Source organism: Podarcis vaucheri, assembly GCF_965113315.1.
Source record: "Podarcis vaucheri genome assembly, chromosome: 5".
NCBI classification, from domain to species: Eukaryota; Metazoa; Chordata; class Lepidosauria; order Squamata; family Lacertidae; genus Podarcis; species Podarcis vaucheri.
In genome coordinates, this window is record NC_138763.1 from 68,547,256 (window position 1) to 68,574,252 (window position 26,997).

The 26,997-nt window shown below is 45.0% G+C and overlaps 1 protein-coding gene and 1 long non-coding RNA gene across 9 annotated transcripts in view; one reads left to right on the forward strand and one right to left on the reverse strand.

The window, feature by feature from the left end:
• PRKG1 (protein kinase cGMP-dependent 1) overlaps positions 1-26,997 on the forward strand; it is a gene marked incomplete at its 3' end in the record, with an annotated part of 706,724 nt that overhangs the window by 147,609 nt on the left and 532,118 nt on the right. The window contains exon 1 of one of the 8 annotated variants that reach the window (XM_082222044.1): positions 17,468-18,418. The exons of 6 other annotated variants lie outside the window; for them this stretch is intronic. In XM_082222044.1, the coding sequence (XP_082078170.1) occupies positions 18,108-18,418 (311 nt within the window). In that variant the 5' untranslated portion in view covers positions 17,468-18,107. Of the gene's footprint in view, positions 1-17,467; positions 18,419-26,997 lie in introns of those variants that run through there. One more of the 8 variants, XM_082222045.1, reaches the window with a different exon arrangement.
• Positions 1-26,997, reverse strand: part of LOC309532209 — a 738,788-nt gene that overhangs the window by 132,458 nt on the left and 579,333 nt on the right. The window lies entirely within an intron of this gene.

Consider the following 26,997-nt stretch of genomic DNA (forward strand, 5'->3'; position numbering starts at 1 on the left):
TTTTTTTGTTTTTGTGTGCGAGTGTGTGTGTGTGTTATTTTTTTTTAAAAAAATGTTATGAAGCACTGAAAAGTGTGCTTGCTGAGGCCAGCTCTGTATACACAGCAGATTGAAAAGTCAGAATCCTGACATGATAGAGTAGAGCAGGGGTAGTAGTCAACCTTTTTATACCTACTGCCCACTAATGCACCTTTCTTGATGGTAAAATTTCCTTACCGCCCACCAGTGCTTGGTGGAAGGAGGATTCAGCTTGTGCTGCAGAACCCCCTACCACCCACTTAAAATCCTGAAATGCCCACTAGTGGGCGGTAGGGACCAGGTTGACAACCCCTGGAGTAGAGTATTCCCAACTGAGGCATGTAAAAGCCCTGCAAGCAAAAGTTACACATCAGAGACAGATGCTTTAGCTCTGCTCATTCCCTGTCGTGCTAGTGTTCCATCTGCAGGGACTTCTTCAGGTAGGAGAGCAGCACTCAAGTGCAACCTAAAGTGGTATGGTCCATTCTCCAACTCATTCCCAATTAGTTCAGTTGCATGTGCAAACAAAGCCTCAAGAGTCTGGACCTTTAAGAAATTACAAGAGCACAGAAGTGGTAGAGTTAGGAGTAGTCTGTAAATGATCAACTGATGGTGCAAAGGTTTCCATTGCCCGCTAGTTACAAACCCTCCAACATTTTCCCAGTGCAAATAGGGACATTGCATTTAACAACAACAACAACACTCTGAGCAGTGTCCAACATACGTAAAAGCATAACAAAGCATCAAACATTAAAAATAACTTCCCTGTGTCTTCTAAAGGTTGTATAGCAGGCATGGCCAAACTTGGCCCTCCAGATGTTTTGGGACTACAATCCCCATCATCCCTGACCACTGGTCTTGTTAGCTAGGGATGATGGGAGTTGTAGTCCCAAAACATCTGGAGAGCCTAGTCTGGTCATGTCTGTTGTATAGTTACTTATCTCCTTGGCTCAGGAACCAGATAACTGCCACACCCACCAACATTTCTCCACTGAAAATAGGGACATCCTAAGGAATAGCGGCATATTCCAGGATCAAATCAGAAACCGGGACAGCTTCTGTAAATCTGGGACTGTTCCTAGAAAATAGGGACACTTGGAGGGTCTATAGTTATCAGTTCTTCCTTTTGTTGCTGAATTAACCTCTTTCTGCCTATGCCTAGTTCTAATGCCAGCTAAAGGTTTTTTTTTAGTCTGAATGAGACAAATACTATTCTCATTTGGAACCAGATTTGGCTATATGAAAGTATCTAAAGCTGATTTTATTTTTTATTTTTTATAGAATAACCTAATAAAAACACTTCAAAACATGCCATGCTTGGCGCATGCAAGGTTTCTGACTGAATAAACAGCATTGTTTGGCTTAATTATCTCCTGCATGAAAGTGATTACCTGTCTCTGAGACTTGTTTCATTTCAGCTAAAGAAACCCTGCATGAGGCTTTCAGTTATGCTCATGGCTCATTGCTGTATATTAACTTTTATCTCTTTACAATCTTATAGAAAATAGCACTTCAAATTGGGCCCTCTGGATTTGTCTTTTGGAGACTGATTTGAACATGTATGTATGTATGTACATAATTCAAATGCTCAATCATGGAATGATTTGCACACACATGTGATGTTTCAGTCCTTGTGTGTGGATCAGTGTGTTGTTGCAAATATGTGTGTGTGTGTGTTTAAAAGGAGGGCAATTAGATATGAACTACAGTAGTACCTCAGGTTAAGAACTTAATTCCTTCTGGAGGTCCGTTCTTAACCTGAAACTGTTCTTAACCTGAGGTACCACTTTAGCTAATGGGGCCTCCCACTGCTACTGCGCCACTGCCGCACGATTTCTGTTCTTATCCTGAAGCAAAGTTCTTAACCCGAGGTACTATTTCTGGGTTAGCGGAGTCTGTAACCTGAAGCGTCTGTAACCTGAGGTACAACTGTATATAGAATAGTTTTGCAGCATGAAAATGTACACAGGACAGAAATAATATTTAATATGCAGGACTGGTAACTGCTCGGATTTGGCTGGATCTTGATTCATGTTCTTACTGTTTCCCCACTAAAAGTGTTAATTTTGTCCTGCAGCATGTCTCTCTGCTACATTCCCTGTGCCTCCCTTTCCTGTGTGCGTCCTTTTCTTGGTGCCCAGGGTGCGCATGCCAGGCCGGGGTGGGGCATGGAGGGTCAACAGAACCCACTGCACCAGCCCAGGCCTCACCGTCAACACTACCGGGCATGCACACACAGGGTGTGGAGGATTCACAGAGCCCATGTGCCTCTTCAGCCCTAGCCACTGGAGCCAAGTAGGGCTGCATTGTGCCCCAGCCCATCCATGCAGGAAGGAGGCAGGCCCTTGGTGGACAAATCCCCCCTGACACTGGCCAGGTGGCCATTCAGCAAGGCAGCCGGGGTTGCGGTAGCGAGGCCAGGCTCCAAGGCCCAGACCCCCAGTGGCAGGCAGGGCAGGATGGGAATCCTCGCATGGGGACATCTGGCTCATGCCTCCTAAAAATTGTGTGCCCGGGGCTATGATCCCCTGGGTGTCCCCCCCACACTATGTCCCTGGCACACACCCATCTGTGCTTACATTTGCATTACAGAGCTGCTTAAGGATGGGTATAGCAAGCTATCCGGAAGGACATTTTACTGAACCAGTTTTACTACGCTGCTGTTTTTCTTCTACCCCACAAATTCATCAAGGATGAAGGGATCTACCATCTTCAACAACAATAATAAACAGGGAGAAGTTGGTCTTTGTGAACATATTTTCCCTTTTATGTTATTTGTTATTTTGGGAGGTGCAAGGAAATACAAAAATAACATTATCTGTTTATTTTACAGAGTATGGGATGATAGAACAGAGGCAGAGCCGACTAATTTTATTTGCAAGTGCAGTAATGCTTCAGTTTTAAATTGCGTGACTGCCATTCATTTTTGCTGTTCTTATATTATGGCTCTAATGAGATATAAAAAGCTAAAGTATATTACCAGTTATAGCTCAGTGCATCATTTATTTTTAGTCACTGCAGCAGGTGTCTTTTTTTCTTTCTATTGTAGCATAGATTTGGTCTCTCTCTAACCCCCTCCTCTTTGTGAGCCATCTGCTTTTAGTTATCTAAACTCTTCCTTGGTTTCAGAATACCATTCTTGGCCAGGTAGCCTTGAACAGACATTTGCTCAAACAAATGCTATCTCTAAACATTCTTTCTGGGGTTTTTTTAAAAGTAAGAATCTACATTTTGAGGTGATTTCAACTATTTCACAAAGTCATATAGGTCATAAGATGAGTCATATATGTAACTTTATATGCCTTGTGTTACCTGTGACCTGCAACCAACCCTTCAGATTCTGTCGGTTATTACTCTCTCACACTCTTATAACCTTCCGTAGTAGAGGTGGGAACAAGTAGATTTTCTCTCTCTTCATATTATTGCATTGGATGTTAATTTATAGCAGATGAACAGGTAAAAGGTGAAAATGCAACAGTATCAATATATGGAACATTTCTTTCAGAGATACCGGAAAGGCAAAATTCATTCCATGCTGTCAGGGAACTGACATCAGAGGAAAGGGAGGTGGTAGGGCTCCCAAAGACTGGGAGAGAGCCAGCAGCTAAAGCAGGGACAAGGAGGGGGAGCGAGGGGTCTCTGGAGGAGGATCTCAGTAATGCTGAGAGAGACGCAGCAGCCCAGGCAGGAAACAGCAGGGGAGAGAAAGGGGTGAGAGACACTTCCAGCGAAAATAGCGGGGAGGTGTCAGAAGCAACTGCAGGGAGACCCTTGCTTCGCCGGAAGCTGCCACGTCGTGAGTCCAGGAGACGCGTTTCCGTTAAGGAACTTCTTTGCTGGAAGCGCTTCCGCAGGCAGCCACTGTCAGACTCTACTAGTGACTAGAGCAGACATGTCTGAGGAGCTCTGTCACACACAGAGGTTTGTGGGGCCGCACAAACTCTGAAGGGGCACTATTTTAAGCACAAGCAGCTAATCATCCCCTGACAGCAGTCTGACAGTCTCTGTACGCTGCCTGTGCAGGAGAAAGCATCATGAGCGACCCAGCCAGAGACGGAGCCGGAGGAGCAGGGGGTGGAGCTGGTCCAAGCTTGGAAGAAAGATACCGAGCGTTGGAGGTCCAACTTGCGCTGCAGACGGCGAGGCTCGAGGAGAGAAGGGCTCAGGATGCTGACAAAAAGGGGAGAACCACTCAGTTCCCCAGAAAGGTACCAGGATTGGTGCAGAAGTTTGGGGGGGACCCCAAGGATTACCATGCCTTTAGGACTGAGATGCAATATGCCCTGAATGTGCAGTTTGATGAGTTCCCTGATGAGGAATCGCGAGTTGCTTTCGTAATTGGGCATCTTGAGAAGGGGGCGCGGGACTGGGTTCGACCCCTGATGGCAACGCACAACGATATCCTAAAGGACACTATGAAATTCTTTCGTGCAATGGATATCATGTTTTCCAGCGATATTGAGGAAGGGGTGGTGCGCAGACAGCTAATGGCTTGCAAGCAGGGAAGCAGATCTGTCCGTGAGTACTGGACTGAATTTACCATGCTGATTCACAGATTGGGGTGGGATTTATCGGCAGCACCCATTCAGATGCTATTTGAAGAAGGTCTTTCTTCAGCTGTGAAAGACGAGCTGGCCAGGAGCCCCAGGGCGGTGTCTATGGATCAGCTGACCAAATCTGCGCTGACCATTGGAGCGCGCCAGGAGGCAAGAGCCTTGGAGAGGCGGGAAGGGAGAGGGGAACGTTGGAAGGAGTTACGCATTCCAGACATTCCTGAGCCAGCTTTCCCGCCGGCAGAGCCGATGGAAATCGGAACAGCCCGCGCGCACGCAGTTTCAAAGCCCAGTGAGGGGGCGAAGAAGGAGGGAAAGGGAGCCCGGAAATGCTATCTCTGCCAACAGCCAGGCCACTTTGCCAGAGTCTGCCCCCAGAGGAAGGAATGGCAAGGGATGGTGGGAGCAGTTGAGGGGGAAGAGCAGGGAGAAACGGAGCAGGTAAAAGCCAACGCCTGGTTGCCAGAGTCAGGGCACTGCAGCCAGGCCAAAGAGCAGTGAAAGTGCCCGTGCCAGAAGCTCCTCGACCTGCTCTAGTGATTGAAGTGTCGCTAGAGCTGCAAAATGGACACCCCCTAAAAATAAAGGCGCTGTTGGACTCAGGCAGCTCCTGCAATTTTATGAGCAAGGAGTTTGCTGCTGAACATCAGATACAGACTATCCCTTTAAGCAACCCCCTGCAGGTGACCACGATCGATGGCAGGGAACTGTTGGGAGGAGGAGTCAGCTTGCAGACCGTCCCAATGATAATGAGGGTGGCAAGGCACACAGAACTGATAGCGTTTAATGTGGCCACCTTGGGAGGCGCTCCCATTATTTTGGGAATGAGCTGGCTAGCCTTACATGATCCGCTGGTGGGCTGGCATCAAAGAGTGGTTTCCTTCGGTTCAGCACATTGCTTAGAACACTGCAGGGGGGAAAAGGGGTCAGCAGAGGCCCAAGCCACCCTAGCAGGGACTGAAGTAATGGAGAAGGGGAAGGTGCCACCACAGTATGCTGATCTCAGCGACGTGTTCAGCGAGAAGGAAGCTGACCAACTACCCCCGCATAGGCCCTTTGATTGCCAGATCAATTTACTCCCTGGAGCACAGCTTCCTGTAGGCAAGTTGTATGCCATGTCAGACAGGGAAATGCAGGAGTTGCGAGCGTTCATTGACAAGAACCTTAAGAGAGGCTTCATCAGAGAGTCCAAGGCAGCGGGGGGTAGCCCAGTGTTTTTTGTGGATAAAAAAAACACGGACAAGCCGAGGCTGGTATGTGACTTTCGGCGCCTAAATGCAGTGACAGAGCCGGCGGCTTTTCCTATGCCCAGGATTGATGATATTTTGACCAGGGTGCGAAAAGGAAAGATTTTTACAAAGCTGGACCTAAGGGGGGCGTACAACCTGATACGTATAAGGAAAGGGGATGAATGGAAGACCACCATGTTCACCCCTTTGGGGGCATTTGAATACCTCGTTATGCCTTTTGGATTACAAACAGGCTCCGCATGTTTTCAAGCCTTCATGAACCACGTACTGGGGCCTTTGCTCTACAAGAATTGCGTGGCCTTCTTAGATGACGTGTTGGTGTATTCGGAGAATGAGGAGCAACATGTGAGAGACGTCCGAGAAGTGTTGAGCAGGCTGCAAGCCAACAGACTGTGGGTGAAACTGGAGAAGTGTCAGTTTCATACCAAGGAGGTGGAATTCCTGGGGTACCGCTTGTCAGACAAGGGGTTGGCCATGGACCCCGGCAAGGTTCAAGCGGTGCTGGAATGGAAAACACCCAAGACCAAGAAGGATGTGCAGAGGTTCCTAGGGTTTGGAAACTTTTATCGTAAGTTCATCCGAAACTTCGCCCACCTGACGGCGCCCATCACGGACTGTCTCAGCAGTAAAAAGAAGTTTGTTTGGACGGGGGAGGCGGAGCGAGCGTTTGAGGAACTGAAAAGGGCCTTCGCCTCGGATGAACAACTTTTACATGTGGATTTACAAAAAAAGCTGAGGGTCGAAACAGACGCTTCTGACAGAGCCATAGGGGCGGTGCTTCTTCTGCAGCCAGGGAAGGAGGGGTCAGAGTGGCGACCGTGTGCCTTCTTTTCGCGAAAGCTGAACAAATCCGAGAGGAACTACACGGTGTACGACCGGGAACTTCTTGCGATTTATGAGGCCTTCCGGAGATGGAGGCACCTGCTAATTGGTGCACAACAGAAGGTGCAAGTGTGCACGGACCATAAGAATCTAGAGTATTGGAGAACTGCGCGAGTGCTCAACCAACGGCAGTTGAGATGGGCCCAGGAGTTCTCCAAATTTAACTTTGAGATTTGTTACGTACCAGGCCCGGAGAACGTTAGGGCGGACGCTCTCTCACGCAAACCTGAATATTTGGAGGGAGAGGGTGCACCCGAAGAGACCCATGTCATTCCCGAGGACCGCTGGGTGTGTGGGGCGGCATTGGTGGGGCAAAGGGAACTGGTAGAGGGAACGGTGCAGGATGAATACGCCCAGGGCAAACTCAGGGGTCTCAGGAGGGAGGGAGACAAACCCGGGGGTTTTGAGGAGAGAGATGGGGCGTTGTACTACAAGGGAGCGTTATACATACCTGAAGGGGAATTGAGGGAAAAGGTACTCAAGCAACTGCACGATAGCCCCACAGCAGGGCATTTTGGGCAACACAAAACCATGTGGCTGGTTACCAGGGAATTCTGATGGCCCAAGGTCAGGGAAGATGTGCGGGAATATGTGAGAGGGTGTGACCGATGCCAACGAGCCAAGGGGGAGAGGCGGGCACCGGCAGGTTTATTAGAACCACTACCCACGCCGGAAAGGCCATGGGAGGCAGTGGCAATAGATTTCATGACTGATCTGCCCAGGTCCAAAGGGAAAACAGCCATCATGGTTGTGGTAGACCTGTTAACCAAGATGGCCCACTTTATAGCCTGCTCACATGCGGTCACAGCGGAAGAAACCGCTAAATTGTTTGTGGAAAATGTGTTTAGGCTGCATGGCGCCCCCTTGAGGGTGGTTTCTGACCGAGGGAAACAATTTACTTCCAGGTTCTGGAGGAAGCTCATGAGCTTATTGCATGTAGAGGTGAATTTCTCTACGGCCTGTCATCCAGAAACCAACGGGCAGGCGGAAAGAGCTAATGGTGTCCTCCAGCAATATTTGAGGTGTTATGTGAATGACAGAGAGAATGATTGGGTGGAGAAGCTGGCGTTGGCAGAATTTGCCTACAACAATGCAGAGAACGTGTCCACGGGGATGAGCCCTTTTTTGGCTAATCACGGGTGTCATCCCCGAGCCTTCCCAGGGGGGGAGGGGGAGAACTGGAGCGTTCCAGCCGCAGAACAGTTCGTTGAAGAAATGGAAGCGATCCATCGCCAGCTCCAACTTAATTTAAACAGGGCGAAGGAGGAATATAAGAGGCAGGCAGACAAAACCAGAAGGGAAGGGGAAAGCATTAGGGTGGGGGACCAGGTGTGGCTGTCCACCCAAGGGTTACCATTCAAAGGAGGTTGTAAGAAGTTAAGACCCAAAAGACTGGGCCCATTTGAAGTCACGCAACAGGTCAACCCAGTGGCTTTCAGACTCCGGTTACCGAACCACATGAAGTTGCACCCAGTGTTCCACAGGTCGTTGCTGTCACCGTATATAGGGGACAGAGAGGGGAGGGTCAATAGGGGACCAGCTATGGAGGAAAAAGAACACAGCTACCATGTAGCGGAGATTCTCGATTCCAGGTGGAAGGGAGAGCAAGTAGAGTATTTGGTAATGTGGGAAGGGGAGCCGGAGTCGGAAAACACCTGGGTCAGGGCAGAGGATGTAGATGACGAGGTTTTGATTGAAACTTTTCATCAGAGATTCCCTCGAAAACCCCAGCCAGTGGCGAGGTTCCGGAGGGAATACTTTGCCACCACCGACGAAGAAGAAGAGTTGGAGGGGTTCTCTGATTCCGAGGTGGAGGAGGATTCAGCGAGTCGGAACGAAGACCGATGGAGGGAAATGTTCGAGACGTCTGAAGATGAAGAGGATTCTTTTCGGGGTTTCAGCTCCTCACCGCCCAGAGGAGAGAGTAGGGGCGGGGGAGAAGGGGGCCCTGGAGGGGAGGTGGATGTCAGGGAACTGACATCAGAGGAAAGGGAGGTGGTAGGGCTCCCAAAGACTGGGAGAGAGCCAGCAGCTAAAGCAGGGACAAGGAGGGGGAGCGAGGGGTCTCTGGAGGAGGATCTCAGTAATGCTGAGAGAGACGCAGCAGCCCAGGCAGGAAACAGCAGGGGAGAGAAAGGGGTGAGAGACACTTCCAGCGAAAATAGCGGGGAGGTGTCAGAAGCAACTGCAGGGAGACCCTTGCTTCGCCGGAAGCTGCCACGTCGTGAGTCCAGGAGACGCGTTTCCGTTAAGGAACTTCTTTGCTGGAAGCGCTTCCGCAGGCAGCCACTGTCAGACTCTACTAGTGACTAGAGCAGACATGTCTGAGGAGCTCTGTCACACACAGAGGTTTGTGGGGCCGCACAAACTCTGAAGGGGCACTATTTTAAGCACAAGCAGCTAATCATCCCCTGACAGATGCATTTGCAAATGCAGCAGTAATCTTGATAATTGAATTATCTTGAATAGAAAAATCTCCATGATGCAACGTCATAGAAGACCCGTTGTTGACTCCTTGCATTGAGCTCCTTGCATTCCAGTGCTGCAGGAAGATGGTGGCAAACGTTTTGCCTCCTTTGCAGTTGGTTCCGGCTACTAGGGGTGGGTGATACCTGGTTTTCAGCATCACAATATATCACTAGCTAACACCATGATACACCCTTATATCATGATGTCTGAAATAAGGAAGAAGCTATGTAGAGGCATTGGATGGCTTCATGGTTTGACCCACATAGGGATCTTTGCAAAGTGCATGCAGAAACACGCACAGACATCATGATTCATATTGTATTGCCAGGTCAAAAATTTTGAAACCAATATCATATCAGACTTCAGACTGGTTTTGGATGATATATCTACCAGTCCTACCGGCTACTGCTTTTCTCCCAAGTATGCAACATAGTAAGATAGGTCAGTGGGAGACTGAGAAATGGTGGCTTGCTGAAAGCTGAAAGAGAAATGGTGGCTTGGTAAATTCATGGTTGAGGCAAGATTTGAATCAGGCTCACATTCTGATTAGCCCTTCTCGAACATCAACTCAAGTGCCAGCCCAAAACATTTTGCTGCATAAAGCAGAGCCTAAATGGCATCCCCCTCCCCACTATAATATACTTTTAAACTGCCTTGCTGCACAGTTTACATGCCATTTCCTGCCTTTATCCAATCCCTCGTTTAAATGCTGTCTGAAGCAAGTTGTTACAGGCTGCTACATGGCAAGGCTAGCCCTGCAGCAGTTCTAGGGCCACTGAATCCTAGGAAGGCCTATATTAGTTGCAGTTTGTGATTTGCATTCTAAGACAAAATAATGTGTGTGTGACTGGAAGGGGGCGGGGCTTGCTTGGAAAGGGGGGAGTTGCACAAAATTATTCAATCTACAGTTTTCATTTTCTGTCTCCTAGCTCCCATGACACATCCTGCATTGTTTAGGAGGGGCCCCTGATTGTCTGGGGAGACTTTTCAGGGTACTCTAAATGGAGGGGGGGACAGTAAGCCTTATTTCAAATGAACTTGTTGAGTTGACTTATCTTAAAATCCAGGCCAATGTACTTCATTATATTTTTGTTTTCATAATCTTTCAAAACCAAAGAACCAGCATCCTTATGGATCATTATCTGTGTGAGAATTATAGATTGGGTGAGCTGTATGTGCACAGGTTTCTATGCCCAGAGCTGTCAATTAGTTGTTACAGAACACCATTGGGTATGTGCTGCTTCATAAATCATATCATTCCTGACCTTCTATGCTTGTTATGGGATTATTGATTGTATATAATGGTTTGGGCTCCCCCCCTTGATTAACATTCAAGAAGCCCACTCTATAAAACGCTTTTTCTATGACGTTTGAATAAATCAATATACGATTGTTCTTAAAAAGTTATGGTATCGGGATGTATGTGCTTTGCAGCAATAGTCTTAGTTTTGCTGGTTCTGCCTGATAAATATTATGACAGTAATCACTTTCCATTGTGGGAGAGAGAAAGAGAAGGATGATGTGTTCTGAGATGAGCTGAAAGAAGGAATGGCTACTTTCATAATATCTAGCTATTTAACTTCTTTTCTTCTTCCATGTAGCTGACTGTACACACACCACAGTTATGTAGTTCAGTAATGTTGTGTTGCGCTGCACAGACCTTTGTGTAGGATTCCAGCCCCACAAGTATTTTGTGTCTTGTACTTTGGCAGACTGAGCTGGTTTTATTTCATGGTGGTTAGGTTTTTTCCTTTCATACAGAAAGAAATCTCTCTGATGTTAAGCATTTCTTTATAGCATTAATTGCAAACCCTTTGATCTTAGCAAGGCATTAAAGAATGTGGCTGTGCGGATTGTCTTTAGAAGGACATCCACAAACCACTAAGATTCAAATGTACAGACCTTTAGTAACCTAAATTTTTGGAAATTCCAGTTTTATCAAGGCTGTAGCACATACTACTGTGAAACTTGTAACGGGGCTGGAAGGGGCTGGGAGGAACTAAAATATGTCTCTTGAGAAATGTATGTCAGAAAATGAAACCTGCCTTGTAAACTATAAAAACAGAATGACTATCTGTCCTTCTGCAGTTTCATTAATCAAATCATCTTGAAATATTTTGAATGAAGTGCTTGACCTGCTTTTGGTGTCTCTACCACACTTATTCTGCTTTAAAGGAGATAAATTCAATGGAGACTAGTCAGTGTCTGCCCTCGGCCAGACCCCATCTGCCTGCCTTCTTACTTACAGCCAGGCTAGTGGGTGGCACTTGCTGGCTGGCAGTTTTTTCTGCCATAGTCTCTGTGTTGCCTCTGTAGAACTCAACAGAGGGGAGGATGGAGATAAAAGCAGAATTAGGTGGTGCCAGCTCTAGCACTGACCGTGATTTGCTTTGGCTCCTTATTCTGTGGTTGCAAAGTTTTCTCAGGACTGTTCAGTGAAGAACTTGGTCAAAGGCTTTGTGGAAATCTGAACATACAATGTTTACCAGATTACCCCCCACCCATCTACATGCTCATTGATACTATTAAAAGCATCCTGAGAGATGTGACTCAAGATTGTTACAAGTTGTTTCAAACACTTACAGCTGATTTTGATAAAATGTTTTTCTCACATGAATACTCATGAAATTATGCATTTGCTTGTGAAACCGTACAAGATGAGCACTTGGAGTACTTCCAGAGGTTGAAAGCAAGTTATTCATCTGTAATATGAAGATTGAAACAAACATCACATTACAGATGTTTACACAAAATAGTCTTGCCCTTCTATGGACCCCGCACCACGCACAAATACTCCCCCAAGCCTGCATTTGATAGCATTAAGACCATTAACTACTAGGAAGCTGTACTGTGATTTCAAACATGACTTCATAATAATATCCGTCATGCCACACACCGTTCAACCATAGTTCAGTCCACAAACTTTCCTGCCAAGAGACTCATGGGAACTGATTGCTTGATTTAAAACATTTGTGCCCTTTCTTTCTGCTATAGTATTCAAGGCAGCTAAAAATGATCAAAACAAACAGTATTCTATAAATAATTATAAAGGTTTTTAAAATAATCCAAAACAAATATTTAAGAAGGGGAAATGCAATTCCCATTGCATCACTTGGATTCAAAGCAAAGATGAACTATAGATGAGTAGAATCAGTATACTAATTAATGTCCCGGCGCTACTTGGCACTTTCTGCCAGGCAGGAACAAAGCCACCACAAAACAGAGCTACTAGGGGAGTGGCTGCTTTAACCTTCGTACTTACAGTCATTTTTCTGCTCAAAACCTCAATCTCACTGTTCTCTCTCACTAACACATACACATAGGGATGTTCCCAGGGGTTGTCCCAGGGAGGCGCAAAAATCTTGCCTCTCCACTCTGGCTCATAGTGGCTATGAGCCCATCCACCTGCTTCTTGGGCCGCTCCTCCGTTCCTCTGGATGCCTCGGTGGAGGAAGTCCCCAGTTGGCTGGTGGCACTATTATTATTTTCTCTGCATCTATTAGGATTAGGCCTGCTCTGCTCTGTCTCCCCTCCTCCTCCATCAGTCCGTCTGTCTGTTTCCCTTGCTTCCTCCTTCCCTCTGCTTGCTGCTTTCCCTTCTGCCTCCTTCCTTCCTTCCCTTTTCCTGAAACTCTCTCTGTCTGCCTTCACTCAGAGCCCTGCTGGGCCCCCCACTCCTACTTATAATAGAAGTAGGAGTGGGGGGCCCAGCAGGGCTCTGAGTGAAGGCAGACAGAGAGAGTTTCAGGAAAAGGGAAGGAAGGAAGGAGGCAGAAGGGAAAGCAGCAAGCAGAGGGAAGGAGGAAGCAAGGGAAACAGACAGACGGACTGATGGAGGAGGAGGGGAGACAGAGCAGAGCAGGCCTAATCCTAATAGATGCAGAGAAAATCACTGGTGGGGCATGAAAGGTGATGAAAAGCTAACTTGTTGAATTTCTGGTACATGATCTCTCCCAGCTTTGGATATGCTTATACAGCTCTTTGCCAAGGGCACAAGGAATGGGGGATGCCAGTATGGCTCCTTGCCAAGGGTGCAAGGGAGCCTAGATACAATTCTACAAACACAAATGGTGCCTATACTTTCCTGCGGGGAAGGGAGTGGGGGAGTAGAAGCCACTGAGGTATTATTCTGAGCAGAAGAACATAGCTGGTGGGAGCGGAGGACAGCTTCTCGCTAGTCCTCCATCCAAGGGTGCTCTTTGTTTAAAAATGAACTGTATGTGTTGTTTGTAGTCTCTTCCATCAGAGTCGAAGCATTTCTAAGAATCCAGCCCAGAATTCAAAATCTTCACAGATCTTTCTTCTTGTACAAGAAAGTTCTATAAGAAGGGATTATAGTGTTATCTGCTCATGTTCATAGATCTTTCTTGCACAATCCATGTCAATTTTCTGTTGCAATGTAACATTTTTCATGAGCGTTCCTCCATGGAGGAAAAATGTCAAACCTCATTGTGCGCCTGTTCTTCATCAGCTATGAGCAAACCTGCCAGCTCAACTACTTTGAAGTGTACATTTCTTCACTAGGGGCATATTACTTTCATGCCGGTACCCTCCCTCCAAATTTGTCACAAACAGAAACATCACATCTGTCTTTACTGACACAGCTGCCCTCATTATGGTGTTTGGGAGACAAATGTAATCATCATTCCAGTGTATCAAGCCATTCTAAAAATGCAAACAATAAATAACTTTAAGAGAGTTAGGCGAGGAAAGTACTCATATCTAAGAACAGAAAAAAATGCCTTGCTGTATCTCACTGAAGACCTACATTGTTGGCCTCTGCCTTCCATTAGCTCCAGCCAGAATGGCCAAGGGTCTGAGATGGTGGAAGCTGTACTCCAGCAACACCTGGAGGGCCACAGATGTCCATTCCACACCCCTGGCCTGTCTAAACCAGCACTGTGCCCAGGAACAGCCAGCCAATTGCCACTGGGAGCCAACAACCAGAGTATGATGAATACTGCCACCCTCATTGTTAACAGTTTATAATCTGGCTCTACTGCCTCAGTACATGGAAGTTCAACGTTTAGCTGTGATGGCGGGTGGCGCTGTGGGTAAAACCTCAGAGCCTAGGACTTGCCAATCGCATGGTCAGCGGTTTGAATCCCCGCGGTGGGGTGAGCTCCCGTCTTTCGGTCCCAGCTCCTGCCCTCCTAGCAGTTCGAAAGCACCCCTAAACGCAAGTAGATAAATAGGTACCGCTTTATAGCGGGAAGGTAAACAGCGTTTCTGTGTGGTGCACTGGTGCTGGCTCGCCAGAGCAGCTTCGTCACGCTGGCCACATGACCTGGAAGTGTCTCCGGACAGTGCTGGCCCCCGGCCTCTTAAGTGAGATGGGCGCACAACCCTAGAGTCGGACACGACTGGCCCGTATGGGCAGGGGTACCTTTACCTTTATCAAACTCTTGATATTTGCACCACACATGTACAGTGGTAACTCGGGTTAAGTACTTAATTCATTCCGGAGGTCCGTTCTTAACCTGAAACTCTTCTTAACCTGAAGCACCACTTTAGCTAATGGGGCCTCCTTCTGCCGCCGCTCCACCAGAGCACAGTTTCTGTTCTCATCCTGAAGCAAAGTTCTTAATCTGAAGCACTATTTCTGGGTTAGCGGAGTCTGTAACCTGAAGTGTATGTAACCTGAAGCGTATGTAACCTTAGCTACCACTGTATGCTCATCCCTTGGTTTCTTAAAACCTTAGTACTGAACACTTGGTTGGCAGTAGCTAAATGTGTGAACTGACTCTACTGAAAAAGCATTTCACTTGAGACAGTGTGAGGAGATACTAAAATTCTGTGATGGTAACTGATGATAAGGATAATGATAATGATGATAATGATAATAAATAATTTTGTGACGTGAAGTTGATGCTATTGCACGACAAACATATATGTTTGCATCAGTCCTATGAACAATGTTTGTAGAAGGATCAGTGTAAACTTTTGCTGCTGAGGTTGAACTGGAAGCTGCAGCAACTATGACATGCATCAGCTTAAGTACTCACTGCAGCAGAATATCTCTCATCATTTTATGCTGCTGTTGAAGGACTTGTACTGTTGAAAGACTTGCCACTTAGGTAGTGGGCAAAGTTCAAGATGCTAGTTCTGGTGTATAAAACTTTGTATAGCTTCCAACCAAGATATCTAAAATATAATCTCACCCCTCATTTACCGTGCTCTGCAGGAAAGGACCTCCTGCAGATACCATCTCATCAGGAAGTCCATTCCATACGATGTATGAATCAAACTTTTCGAGTGGCAGCACCTGCCCTTTGGAACTCTCTCCCATTATATATCAGACTTTTACTGTATTTTCAGCACCTCCCAAAGACCTTCCTCTTCCACAAACCTTTTAAGTAGACATTATTTTACAGTGTTCATCTGCATTGGCCAATAAATTGGTTTTTTTAATGTAGATTTTGTTGTTTATGTTTTTATTGTAAAACCACTTAAGGATGTTTATGGGTGAGCATTTCATTCTATAACATAGAAGTGAGCTGAAGAGCAGCTCCACCTTTGAGTTTTGTGGATGAACTTAACTTTTATGCAGATTTGGCAGGATTAAGAAGCCAGAATTGTAGTTCTGAGTTTGCACATAATAGTTTGCAGAAATAGCCTGCAGAAAGAAGCATGAATAATCTGTTTTTGCCATGATATGTCATATCTCAAAGCATTTGTAGTGAGACGCATTGTGCACACTACCTCCTTTCTTCTTCTGCAGCAAGGGGGTTTCATCGCAGTGTTTTGTTTCCTGGTATGAGATTTGGAATTGCAGGTGGGAAAGAATATTGGCTAGAGTGTGCAGGATCCAGGTGCTTTATCTGAAGTCATGCATCAGTTGCTAAGTAGGGACAGCCTGGGCCTAAATTAGTTTGGATTTTGGTGCAGAATGAAGGCTGCACCTGTTTCTCTCCTCTGATTACTCAGTTTGAGGGTGTGAGGCCAAAACCCAGCAAGATCCCAGGTTGATGAAGTTGTTACCTTTCAACCCATTCATGCCTGAAGCAAGAATGAGTATGATTTTTTTAAAAAAACTTTATAGTCAGCAGCCTTTTCCAGTGAGCTGTTCCAAAGGTTTTCTTTCAAACCCCATTTAAAATGTTACTTTTCCCAGCCTCTGGTCAATTAGTTGTTTTTCTTTTCAGATAATTGCCTTCTTTTTGCATGTGGCTGTAATGGCACAGTAGGTGAGTGAGTTTACTACCCAACTGTAATACAGTAGGACAAGCGACATAACTGTCCTGAGAAAAAGTGGATATTCTGGAAAAACTAATTATGCCCTGCTTCCTTAAGCTCTCAAAAATGGAAATTCAGGTATCAGGAAGCAGAAAGATGGAAAACCCCTGGAGGTTGCTATAGGGCTGTTTGAAATGGCCTGGTAATGGCTTCACAATGAATATTTTAGATGTGTGTGTCTCTAAGTGTTTATATATTTGCCGGCGCTACAGATAAATCTTTCCCTAAACCTGGAGATTGCTTTGGGCAGGCTAGGTTGCCTTGGGCAGGCTATGAAGATCTGTCTTTTACTAGGAGTGCTTAAGGAGAATGTGGAGGAGCAGTCACTGTGTTCTCTGCAACATGTGGAGCCTTGGCATATACAGAGTGACTTGCTTTCCAACTGAGTGACCATAAACAGTCCAAAATACATATTGGGGGTTAGTTAAAGCACTTCCTCCTATTAAGTAGAGTGCTTCTGGCTGTTATAAATGGGCAGTGAACTCTTAGTAATTTAATTGTTGTTGGGTTTTTTTAAAAAAAAACAACAACACCAAACCAACCAACCAAACAAACAAACAAATAAACAAAACCCTGGGAAATAAATGCTTGTGCTATTTTCTGCCTTGGGTTCCAAACCAACCTGCCCAGCGCTGGGCACTATGCACTTTAACTGGGGCTGAAGGGGGCATTTGCCAACCCCAGACAGCAACGTGCCTCCGGGCTGGCTCTGCAGTCCCTGTTGCTTCTAATTTATTTGTGCGTTTTTAAACCGCAAGGCACTGCTTGGTGCGCGTGTGAGATCTTGCGTGTGCCCATCGTCCAAACGGAACTTCTTCTACCACAGCTGGAGGTTGCTGGGGGGGGGGGCACTGCTGGAGAAGGTCTGGCCAAGCCCTTACTCCTGTGGATGTTTATAGCCGAAGTGCCTGTCTGCGTGCGTAACTAAGGCTGTCTGCCCGCCCGCCCTCCCGATGAAAAGTGTCCAGAGAGGCTGCACATTCCTTTGCAAACGTGGCGTGCCCATTTCAGCGTGAAGTGCCTGGCATGCCACACCGCCCACCCCCTCACCTACCTCGAGCAGGCGGGGCGGCAAGGGGGGTGGGAGTGGGGAGAAGCTGGCTGTATAGTTGAGCCGAGTCCTAGTAGCCCTCCGAAGAGCGACGGAGGGAAAGTGCCTGGACTACGGCATGCTGCAGACGCCCCTCGCGCGCTCTGTTCCTTCCTTCCCTCCCTCCGTTTCCTTCTCTCTCTCCCCCTCTCTCTCCCTCTCGCTGCCTTTCTCTCCAGTCTAGCTTGACGCAGGCAAGATAGAAATCACAGTTAACCACCCAGCCGTCGCTGAACTGGTGCCGATGGGGCACCATTTAAGACGATGATGTTTCTTCGAAGCCTCCTCGCGTAGCCTGAATCGCCGCGCCGAGCCAAAAACAGCGCCGACTCCAAGCCAGCCAGGCTGGAGGAGGCGCGCGTTAAAAGGCTAACAGGAGCTGCGGGCGGAGGTTGCGGCGGCGGCAACAGCAGCAGCAGCAGGTCGATCGGAGGAACGATTGGCAAAGTTGGCTTGAAGTGGGACAAGCGGCAGGAGGAGGAGGAGGAGGCGGCTACTACTACTTCTTTGTGGGGCGGGGGGGAAAGTTGCCACGCGCGGAGAGGGGGGCGCAGGCAGGAGCCCCACGGAGGTGGAGGAGGAGGTGGTGGCGGAGGAGGAGGTTGAAGGATGGGGACGCTGCGGGATTTACAATATGCCTTGCAAGAGAAGATCGAGGAGCTGAGGCAACGGGATGCGCTCATCGACGAGCTGGAGCTGGAGCTGGACCAGAAGGACGAGCTGATCCAGAAGCTGCAGAACGAACTGGACAAGTACCGCTCGGTGATCCGGCCCGCCACCCAACAGGCGCACCAGCAAAGCTCCACCACCTTGCATGGCGAGCAGAGGACCAAGAGGCAGGCCATTTCAGCCGAGCCCACCGCTTTTGACATCCAGGACCTCAGCCATGTCACCCTGCCTTTCTACCCCAAGAGCCCACAGTAAGCCAGGGGTTAAGCGTTGTGTCCGTGTGGCGTCCCTGTGATGTGGTCTCGGTCTCTCTCTTTCTCTCTCTCCCCCCGTGTATCTGTCTCTGTCGCCCGCACTGCCCATTCACTCGCCTTGTGGATCCCTGTGCGCCGCCTTCTGCTTCCCATCGCTTTCCTCCTCAGCTTCAGAAATTGCTTCCACCCAATCTGCCTTCCCTCCCTCCTAGCGCTAAAAACTCTTTTATCTTTTGAGCTGCCCACATTTCCAACGCCACATTCTTCTGTGTCCTTTTCAGAGATCAAGGTATCCAAATCCCCCTGCAGAAAAACGAGAGTTCCTAGAGTGTGGAAATGTGAAGGGCGGGGGAGCACAGTTTCTCTCATTTTATCCCCTTCTCCCTTTCTCAAAATTATCACAGCAGTAACCGCATCATCAGACTGTCTCTTCCAGTGTGGTATGTCGTTTCTGCCTGGGATTTTGATATTGTTGTGGCTTTCTGCCCTGAATTTAACTGGGGACTGCCTGCCATTTGAACTATGTGAACCAAATTCACGGACCTTTTTTTTTTTTTTTAATTGCACCCGTTTCCTATTTACAAGGTATTTATTAAAGAGAGAGGGGTGTTTTTGCTAACATGTTCTCCTATGAACCTAAGTTTTCTTTGGAACCTACTCAGGCAAAAATATTTGGGGTAGTTTCTTTAACCATTCTGTGTGACATAAAAAGGTGACCTGGATGCTCTTTATCTGTGACATATATCTATGACTTAGTAGCTCTCTGCAAAGCTGCTTTTCACTTCTTTGCCTGCAAGGCCATCTATCTGCAAGCTGAGCATTGGTGGTATCACAAGGTAGAGGTAAGAATGTGAGCGACAACCTTCCCCACTCAGTCACTTTCCTCTTTCTGTTCCCAGTGAGAATACAAAGACTATAAGGGTTTAGACAGCCCCTTCACAGTACAGTCCTATATGTCTACTCGGAAGTAAACCACTTTGAGTCAAATGGGGCTTACTTCCAGGTCAGTGGACACTGAATTGCCTTCTTTAGTGTTCTCTCAGAATCTGAAGAGGCAGCCTTATCTTTCTACACCTCAGAACAAGTTTCCTTTTCTACTGTGGAAAATTCTTTGTTCCTCTGACCCTCAGGTGGTTGTTGTTCTCTCCTCCTGGGTAGTGGAAGGCTTTGGGTCTATTTACTCTTTCATTTCAAACTTTGTTTGCAGTTCCTTACTGGTGCATTGAGGTGGGGGCTGTGAGGCTGCAAAGAAAGAGAGGAAACACAGAAGACCAGAGCTTAATTTCTCAAAAGAAAAGTGCCCAAGGGTCAAGCCTGCCTCTGGCCCTGACACCCTGACCCTTTAATTCAAGCTATATGGTGCCTTGTTGCAATTATTTGGTGATGAAGTAAAGGCAGGGATGCTGTGCACACTTTGCATTTATTGGTTACTGCATCCCATGTACGGGGGCAGGGGAGACTCAGTCCTTGCACTCAAAATATGTACTCTGATAGCCCCATTCTCTGCATTCTTCCAAGTGACCCTGAGAAGAGTGTGGCTTACTCTTAGACCTTCATCTCTTCTGTCTTTCTTCTTGGCTGTACTGCTGTCTGAAACAGAGAGGTGCCTTAGATTTATACTGCCAGTGCTGGTCCGCATGAGTTTGCAGCCTGGGCTTTCTCTAGTACATAATTTAGTGTGTCTCTGGGGCACAGCGACACCAGTGCAGGACTTCCTTCTGATTCCTCGCCATTCGCCAGCATTACTTCTTCCTCTCATCTCTCTTGAGTCTCTTTGGAGAAGTCTGGTCCGCTTCACCGTTCACAGCTCGTCAAAACTGACAAGGCTTTTTAGAAAGGAGAGCAAGGGGGAAAGGTGTCTGTTTTGCTCTTTCTGACAACCTAAGTTAGAATTTAAGAGGTGTCAAAAACTAATGCAATGTTTTTGCTTCGAAAGGAGGAAGCTATGGGTTGCAATAGTCAACAGATGTTGTGAGTTCAGTTGTTCCTTTGGACAGTATGATCCTATACACATTTAGTAAGCATTATACTGTACTCCCAAAGGGAGTAAATAAAAGGGCTTTATTCTTGAGCGAAGAACACCCATCCCATATCATTCCCTTTTCCTCAGGATAAATAAATCCAGGACTACATAATGACAAGTCTGTGGAGTAAATCCCATTGAATTGAACCGTACTTCTGAGTAAAATAGAAAAATGAGTGTTGGAAACTTACTCACATCCATAAAATATACATTGCTTTTCAGTTTCCTCATGTGGTTTCAAATTCTTGTTGGACTTTGGGGTTCTCTGAGTTACATAGTTTTTCTTTTCTCAGCTTAAGGAAAACTTTTGATCAACATAAGCTGTAGTTCTCAAGGCACATATATTTGTGTAAATTCCTTAACACCAGGTTTTTATTACTAGTGAAAATTTTTTAAGAATACTCCCCCATATCATACCTTTTTCATCAGGATAAATAAATTCAGGATTACATAACAACAACTCTGTATATTCCTATACTCATAATCATCAACACAAGTTAGAATTGCTACTCAGGATGAAGGCATGAATTGAAAGACTCACAGGAACTTACCGTGTGTAACACAATGTGTTAGAACACAGAAAATGTGTTTGATTATCTTGGGATTTCACCTCTGGGTTATCGTTACCGTCAATCCATATTTGTACATTTTTAGAACTCCCTGGTTGGCCACAGCATATGGAGGACATTATGCCGGTTATCCCTGTTGTACTAGAATGAAACTCTAGCAAATTCACTTGTGTGCTTATGTGACACACACAAACACTTTTTCTGGCTCACACTCTGGAAGCTAAAGATGCCTCCACACAAGCTTATGATTGAGTCGCATATTCAAGAGTTGGCTCTCAGTTTGTGGCAACATTAAGGGAATCCATTGCATGTTGGAGCCGGCCATTTGGATAGGCAGTTGTCAAATTGCTCCATCATTGCCACATTTCTGTTCAACCAATGTTGTGAGTAATTCCTTTCATCAGCTTTCAAGGCCAGTTTAAGCCTATCTGGGTGGACAAACAACTGGTCAGCTGGAAAGTACACTGAGGTGGCTTACAGTTTTTTTGTTTTTTTGTCAGATGAATAGCCAGCCCCATGTTAGAAGGCTCAAAGAGGCTGAAAGAAACATTGGATTTAATTTTCCAACATGCAAATTAAATCACTGAATTGTAAAGGTTCACGCAGTTAGCAAAAACAAAGAGTTTTCTCACTTCAGCGTTATGTTCCACTGAGAATACAGAATAAGTAAAATTCTGTTAAAACAAATGCCCCAGTTTACATTCAGCTCTGTGGAGACATGAAGTACTTTGTGATTCGAACACCAGGGCATATATGCTTCTACATCACCATCAACAATATATATGCAAAAACGCTCAAAGGGTAGGAGTATATATAAATGGTTTTCTTTGTTTCCCAGCTCCATAATGTTCTGATACATATTTTTCTATATGACTTCTGTGAAAACATTCCCTTTGTTCAAATGCCTGAGAATATGTTCCTCTTGGGATTTCCTTGTATCACTGATGCCTGCTGTCCTTCTGTATGTGATAGAGGAAAGTGATAACAGAGGATGTAAGAAGTGATTTAGCTTGTCGCTTGTCAATTACCATATTTTTCGCTCTATAAGGCGCACAAGACCACACAAGACGCACCTAGTTTTTGGAGGAGGAAAACAAGAAAAAAAATATTCTGAATCTCAGAAGCCAGAACAGCAAGAGGGATCACTGCGCAGTGAAAGCAGCAATCCCTCTTGCTGTTCTGGCTTCTGGGATAGCTGCGCAGCCTGCATTCGCTCCATAAGATGCACACACATTTCCCCTTACTTTTTAGGAGGGAAAAAAGTGAGTCTTATAGAGCAAAAAATACAGTAATTGAATTCACTGGCTGTCATATCCAGAGCCACAGATAAAGGGGGCACGGTAGGCATATCTTGTATGGGGGTGTATAACTTGTGGAGGGGATAATTATTCAGTTAGAGATTCTCCCTTCCAGTGGGAGTCAAAATGCAAATTGTGGGCCAGCCCATAACACATGAACATGAGAAGCTGCTTTATACCACTGTCTGCCCATTTGGCCTGGTATTACCCTCTCTGACTGGCAGTGACTCTCCAGAGACTCAAGCAGAGGTATTTCTCACTTGCTACCTGATTATTTTAACTGGAGATTGAACTAAGAACCTTCTTCGTGCAAAGCAGCTGAGCCATCATTCCTCCAGAATATACTATCGGGGGTCCTAGTCATGCTATTTATCTAATGATGTTTCTGGCCCTATTTAAAATAACAATACATGTTCAGGTAAGAAAGAATTTGCAAAGTGCATTTCCTTTATGGAGGACAGATTTGTGGCATCCCATTGGATTTATACATGGCTTCAGAATAAAACAATGATCAAGCAATAAAATTATAAGAAATGACAAAATGGGAGAGAGGTTGTGACAGTGTGTTCTGAAAAAAGGGGGAGGGAAGGTACAATACTCTCATAAAACAAAATCCTATTGGAAACCTTGTGGGCAGCAAACTGTGGAGCGACGGTCAATAAGATGCTGCTGAGTGAATGGGCATTCAGTGTAGGGAGCTCCTTATTGTCTGACATTCTTTGCAACTAGCAGAAAAATCAGGGAAGATCCATTGTGACAAAGATAAGATACGGAGCCTGAACATAGCACACAAGTCCCATTTGGCACTTACTCAGAGGATTGCCCTAGCATTCCTGATCTTGCTTCTCTCTGTGGTTTTGAAATGTCTTCAAAGGAGAGGAAGAAGAAAAAAGAATCCTTTCAGAATATTTTTCCTGTGCTTGGCTTACCTGCTCAGAAAGGAGATGGTGAAAGGACAGTTGTAATAAATCTGACTTTGAATCTTTTAAAATAAATTTGAGGGAAATAATCTGTTCTTGATTCTTACTTGCTGCCACAAGTTTTTAATTGAGAAATTGAAACCTCTGAAGAAGAAATACAGCATCCTTCACATGATTCTTAATTTCCTTTCATGACTGTCCAATCAATCTTCATGTATACGGTTTGGTAATCATGAAAAAGCATGCATACTTCTTTTTTAAAAAAGAAGAAATTCATGGCTTATGTCAAAACACACTGTATGATTTCATTTATTAGTAGCATCCCAGTTGCCTACATTGGTATTTTGCAAATAGAGTTCATTTTGACAAATTTAGATGCTATATTAAAAATTCCTGTGAGGTAGATAAAATACCTGCAGATGTGAGAAATCTTCTCAAAGATAGACTATACAGCTTAAATGTTGATTTTTGTAAACACAATGTTGCTGTCTATGTTTCCCTATTTGATACAGCTCACTGATGAACTAATGTTCTGTTTAGCCATTTGACATGATCAAATGCATGATCTGCTTGGGGGTTATGCATAACCATCAAGCTTTTCTTTCTGAGAGTTAACATTCAGAACTGTTGCTTCTGTGGAGAGTTTCTCCCTTACATATGGTCACTTATAAGTAATCATAGACCAGAAGGAGAGAGAAACCTCATCACTTCAATGTCTAATGTTTATGAATAACATTTCCCTCTTATAATATGATCAATTAACTTGTGAATGAAGGCAGGTTTGCTGCTCACTGCTCTGAGTAGCAAGGAATTATGTTACACATTAGCTCTCTCATTCATATAAATACTATAAATGAGGACATTCTTTGCTGTTTGCTGGGATCTGTGATTATTGTTTTCTTATTAGTTTGCATTTTCTTTTCCTATAGAAAGGTGACTCCTATGCAAAATAACCTGGGCGTAAGTAAATCCCAAGATAAGCAGTAAAAATGGCACCTTAAAGGCTACAGTATCTTTTTTTTTTTTTTTGCCCCATTGCTGCCTTAGGTCCTGCACTTGGAGTAATATGGGGTATAAATAAAACAAACAAACAAACAAACAAATAGCAGTATTGATCAAAATAAAATACAGGTTTATTTTGCACTTTAAACATTCAGTAAGTTTCAAGCGTTGCAACTAAGTTGGATGTTTCAAAATGAGGCCTCTCTACTCATCTGTTTCTCTTAAGTGATCAAACAGGAAGACTTTTTTTATATAAAAAAAAATCTGTTTTAACAAGTTTTTGGATTATAGGCTATCCTCCCTCTCCCCGTCTCATGAAACAATAAAGTATGTAGTTGTACTGTTTATTCAGAAGTAAATTCCACTTATTTCAGTGGGGATCTATTTCCAAGTAAATATATAGGCTACATTACAACACTAGGGATGGGCAGGTCAGTCCTTGCCCGTTTTGCGTATATTCATTCCATCCCATTTCCACATTAACCTGCAATTAAAAAAAATATCTATGGAGTGTGTATTTTATCTTAAAGTACACATCTTTATATACATTTTTGGACCTTATTTTTTGAACCACTAAGCACATGGTAAAATTTGGAGATGTGAAATCTGCGGAGTAACTACATCCCAATCATTGCAGCGGTCTGGGAATTGTAGAATCAGGTTAGTTAATGTATAGCAAAGAACAAATTTTTAAAGCATCTCTGCACAGCACACAAAGTGCCATCAAGGTCTATTGCACAATGATCCTAGTCCTTTACAACTTTATGTTTGCAGAGTTACCATTGTTTCTCATTGTGGGCGTTTTGCTGAGATTTTTATTGTGAGGCTGGGTTTCACCCTTTGACTAAGCCTGAGCTGCCAAACAGATATGAGGCAAAATGCTTTTGAAAGTATTCATTATGTACCTGCAGACTTCATGAGAAATTTTGGCACAGACTGTGGACTGATTTGTATAAATGGGAGGTGAGGGAGAGGACTCAAAAGGATTTGCGTAAATTGTATTTGCATTTACTCAAGGGGAATGTAATTCTCTGACAGGGTGGTGAATATAGGCCAGATGCCTATGATCAGGGCTAGCTCAAGAGCTTTTGATATTATGTGTGGGGAAGGGGTAGGAGCAGCGCAAGAGGATCCATACACAAAATAAAATGCATCCCAAAATCCATTTCAGTATCATTGAGGAGGCTTCTGAGATCTTGCTGATGGGGCATGATTGAGAAGATGTGAGGGGGGAATAGGAAGTGCAAGTGGCATTTCCTGCTTGTGTGCTGGTGTTTCTCTACAATGTCCCCATGGGGAGATGTTCACATGGCCCAAGTTGTTGAAATTAAAAGTGGGGACAGGGCTTTTGCATTCAGGTCCTACAAGCAGGATTCCCATAGGCATATGGTGGGCTACTGTGAGAACAGGATTCTGGAGTAGATGGACATTTGACCTGATACAGCAGGGCTCTTCTTATGAGCTTATCCCTTCTCAGAGATGTGTGTGAAAATTCTATTTGGAATGTTGTAGAGATGCTTTCATGGGGAACCAGCTCAGGCAGATGTAGTGCGTAAACCTGAGCTATTACCCTATTTCCAGAAGTGGTGGTTTTTTTTATATGTGCCACTTCAAACAGCTGCCTGAATGGTTGTGCCAACCCAGTCCTAGCTAAGCTATCTGGATAACTAATGGTTTTAAAATAAAATAAAATAAAAATGGGAAATGTACACTATACATGGCAGCTTCCTTTTGAAAAGTGGGCTAACATCAAAATAAAGAAATATATATATATATATATATATATATATATATATATATATATATATACTTTCGTAGATTTTCACGGGTACAGGAATGCAGGTTTTGGTGTCTTCGGGTGTCTTCCCGTGTAAGAGTCGGGGTGTCTGGGCGACGTTTCGACGAGGTCTCACTCGTCATCTTCAGGCTGGTGCTTTCGGCTTCTTGTTACTGGAACACTTGTTCTGTTCCAGTAACAAGAAGCCGAAAGCACCAGCCTGAAGATGACGAGTGAGACCTCGTCGAAACGTCGCCCAGACACCCCGACTCTTACACGGGAAGACACCCGAAGACACCAAAACCTGCATATATATATATATATATATATATATATATATATATATATTGTTCAATATATTCACTTCTGTTGTTCAGACTTCCATTCTGTGTGGTAGTACACCGACCATTTATAACCAGCTATAAGATAGATAGTGGGAGGCTTAATTCACTGTGTTGTGTCAGTATTTGCTTCAGCCATTTCAAAATAAGTTAATTCACTGTGTTGTGTCAGTATTTGCTTCAGCCATTTCAAAATAAGTTACTGCATTTTTCGCTCCATAAGACGCACCAGACCACAAGTTTTTGGAGGAGGAAAACAAGAAAAAATATATTCTGAATCTCATAAACCAGAACAGCAAGAGGGATCGCTGTGCAGTGAAAGCAGCAATCCCTCTTGCTGTTCTGGCTTCTGGGATAGCTGCGCAGCCTGCATTCGCTCCATAAGACGCACACACATTTCCCCTTACTTTTTAGGAGAAAAAAAGTGAGTCTTATAGAGCAAAAAATACGGTACTTTGCCAGTGTCATTCCGTTTAAGGAATTTAGTTACAAATGATGCATTTTATAAAATTGTTTCAGCCACCTTTAGAGCAATGTAGGAGAAAGTTGTGGGTTGTTCTATAACACAGGATAAACTTTTATTTGGAATAGTTCACTATATGTCTTAGCAAAGTTTTAGAATACAGTTACTTTTACAACATAAATT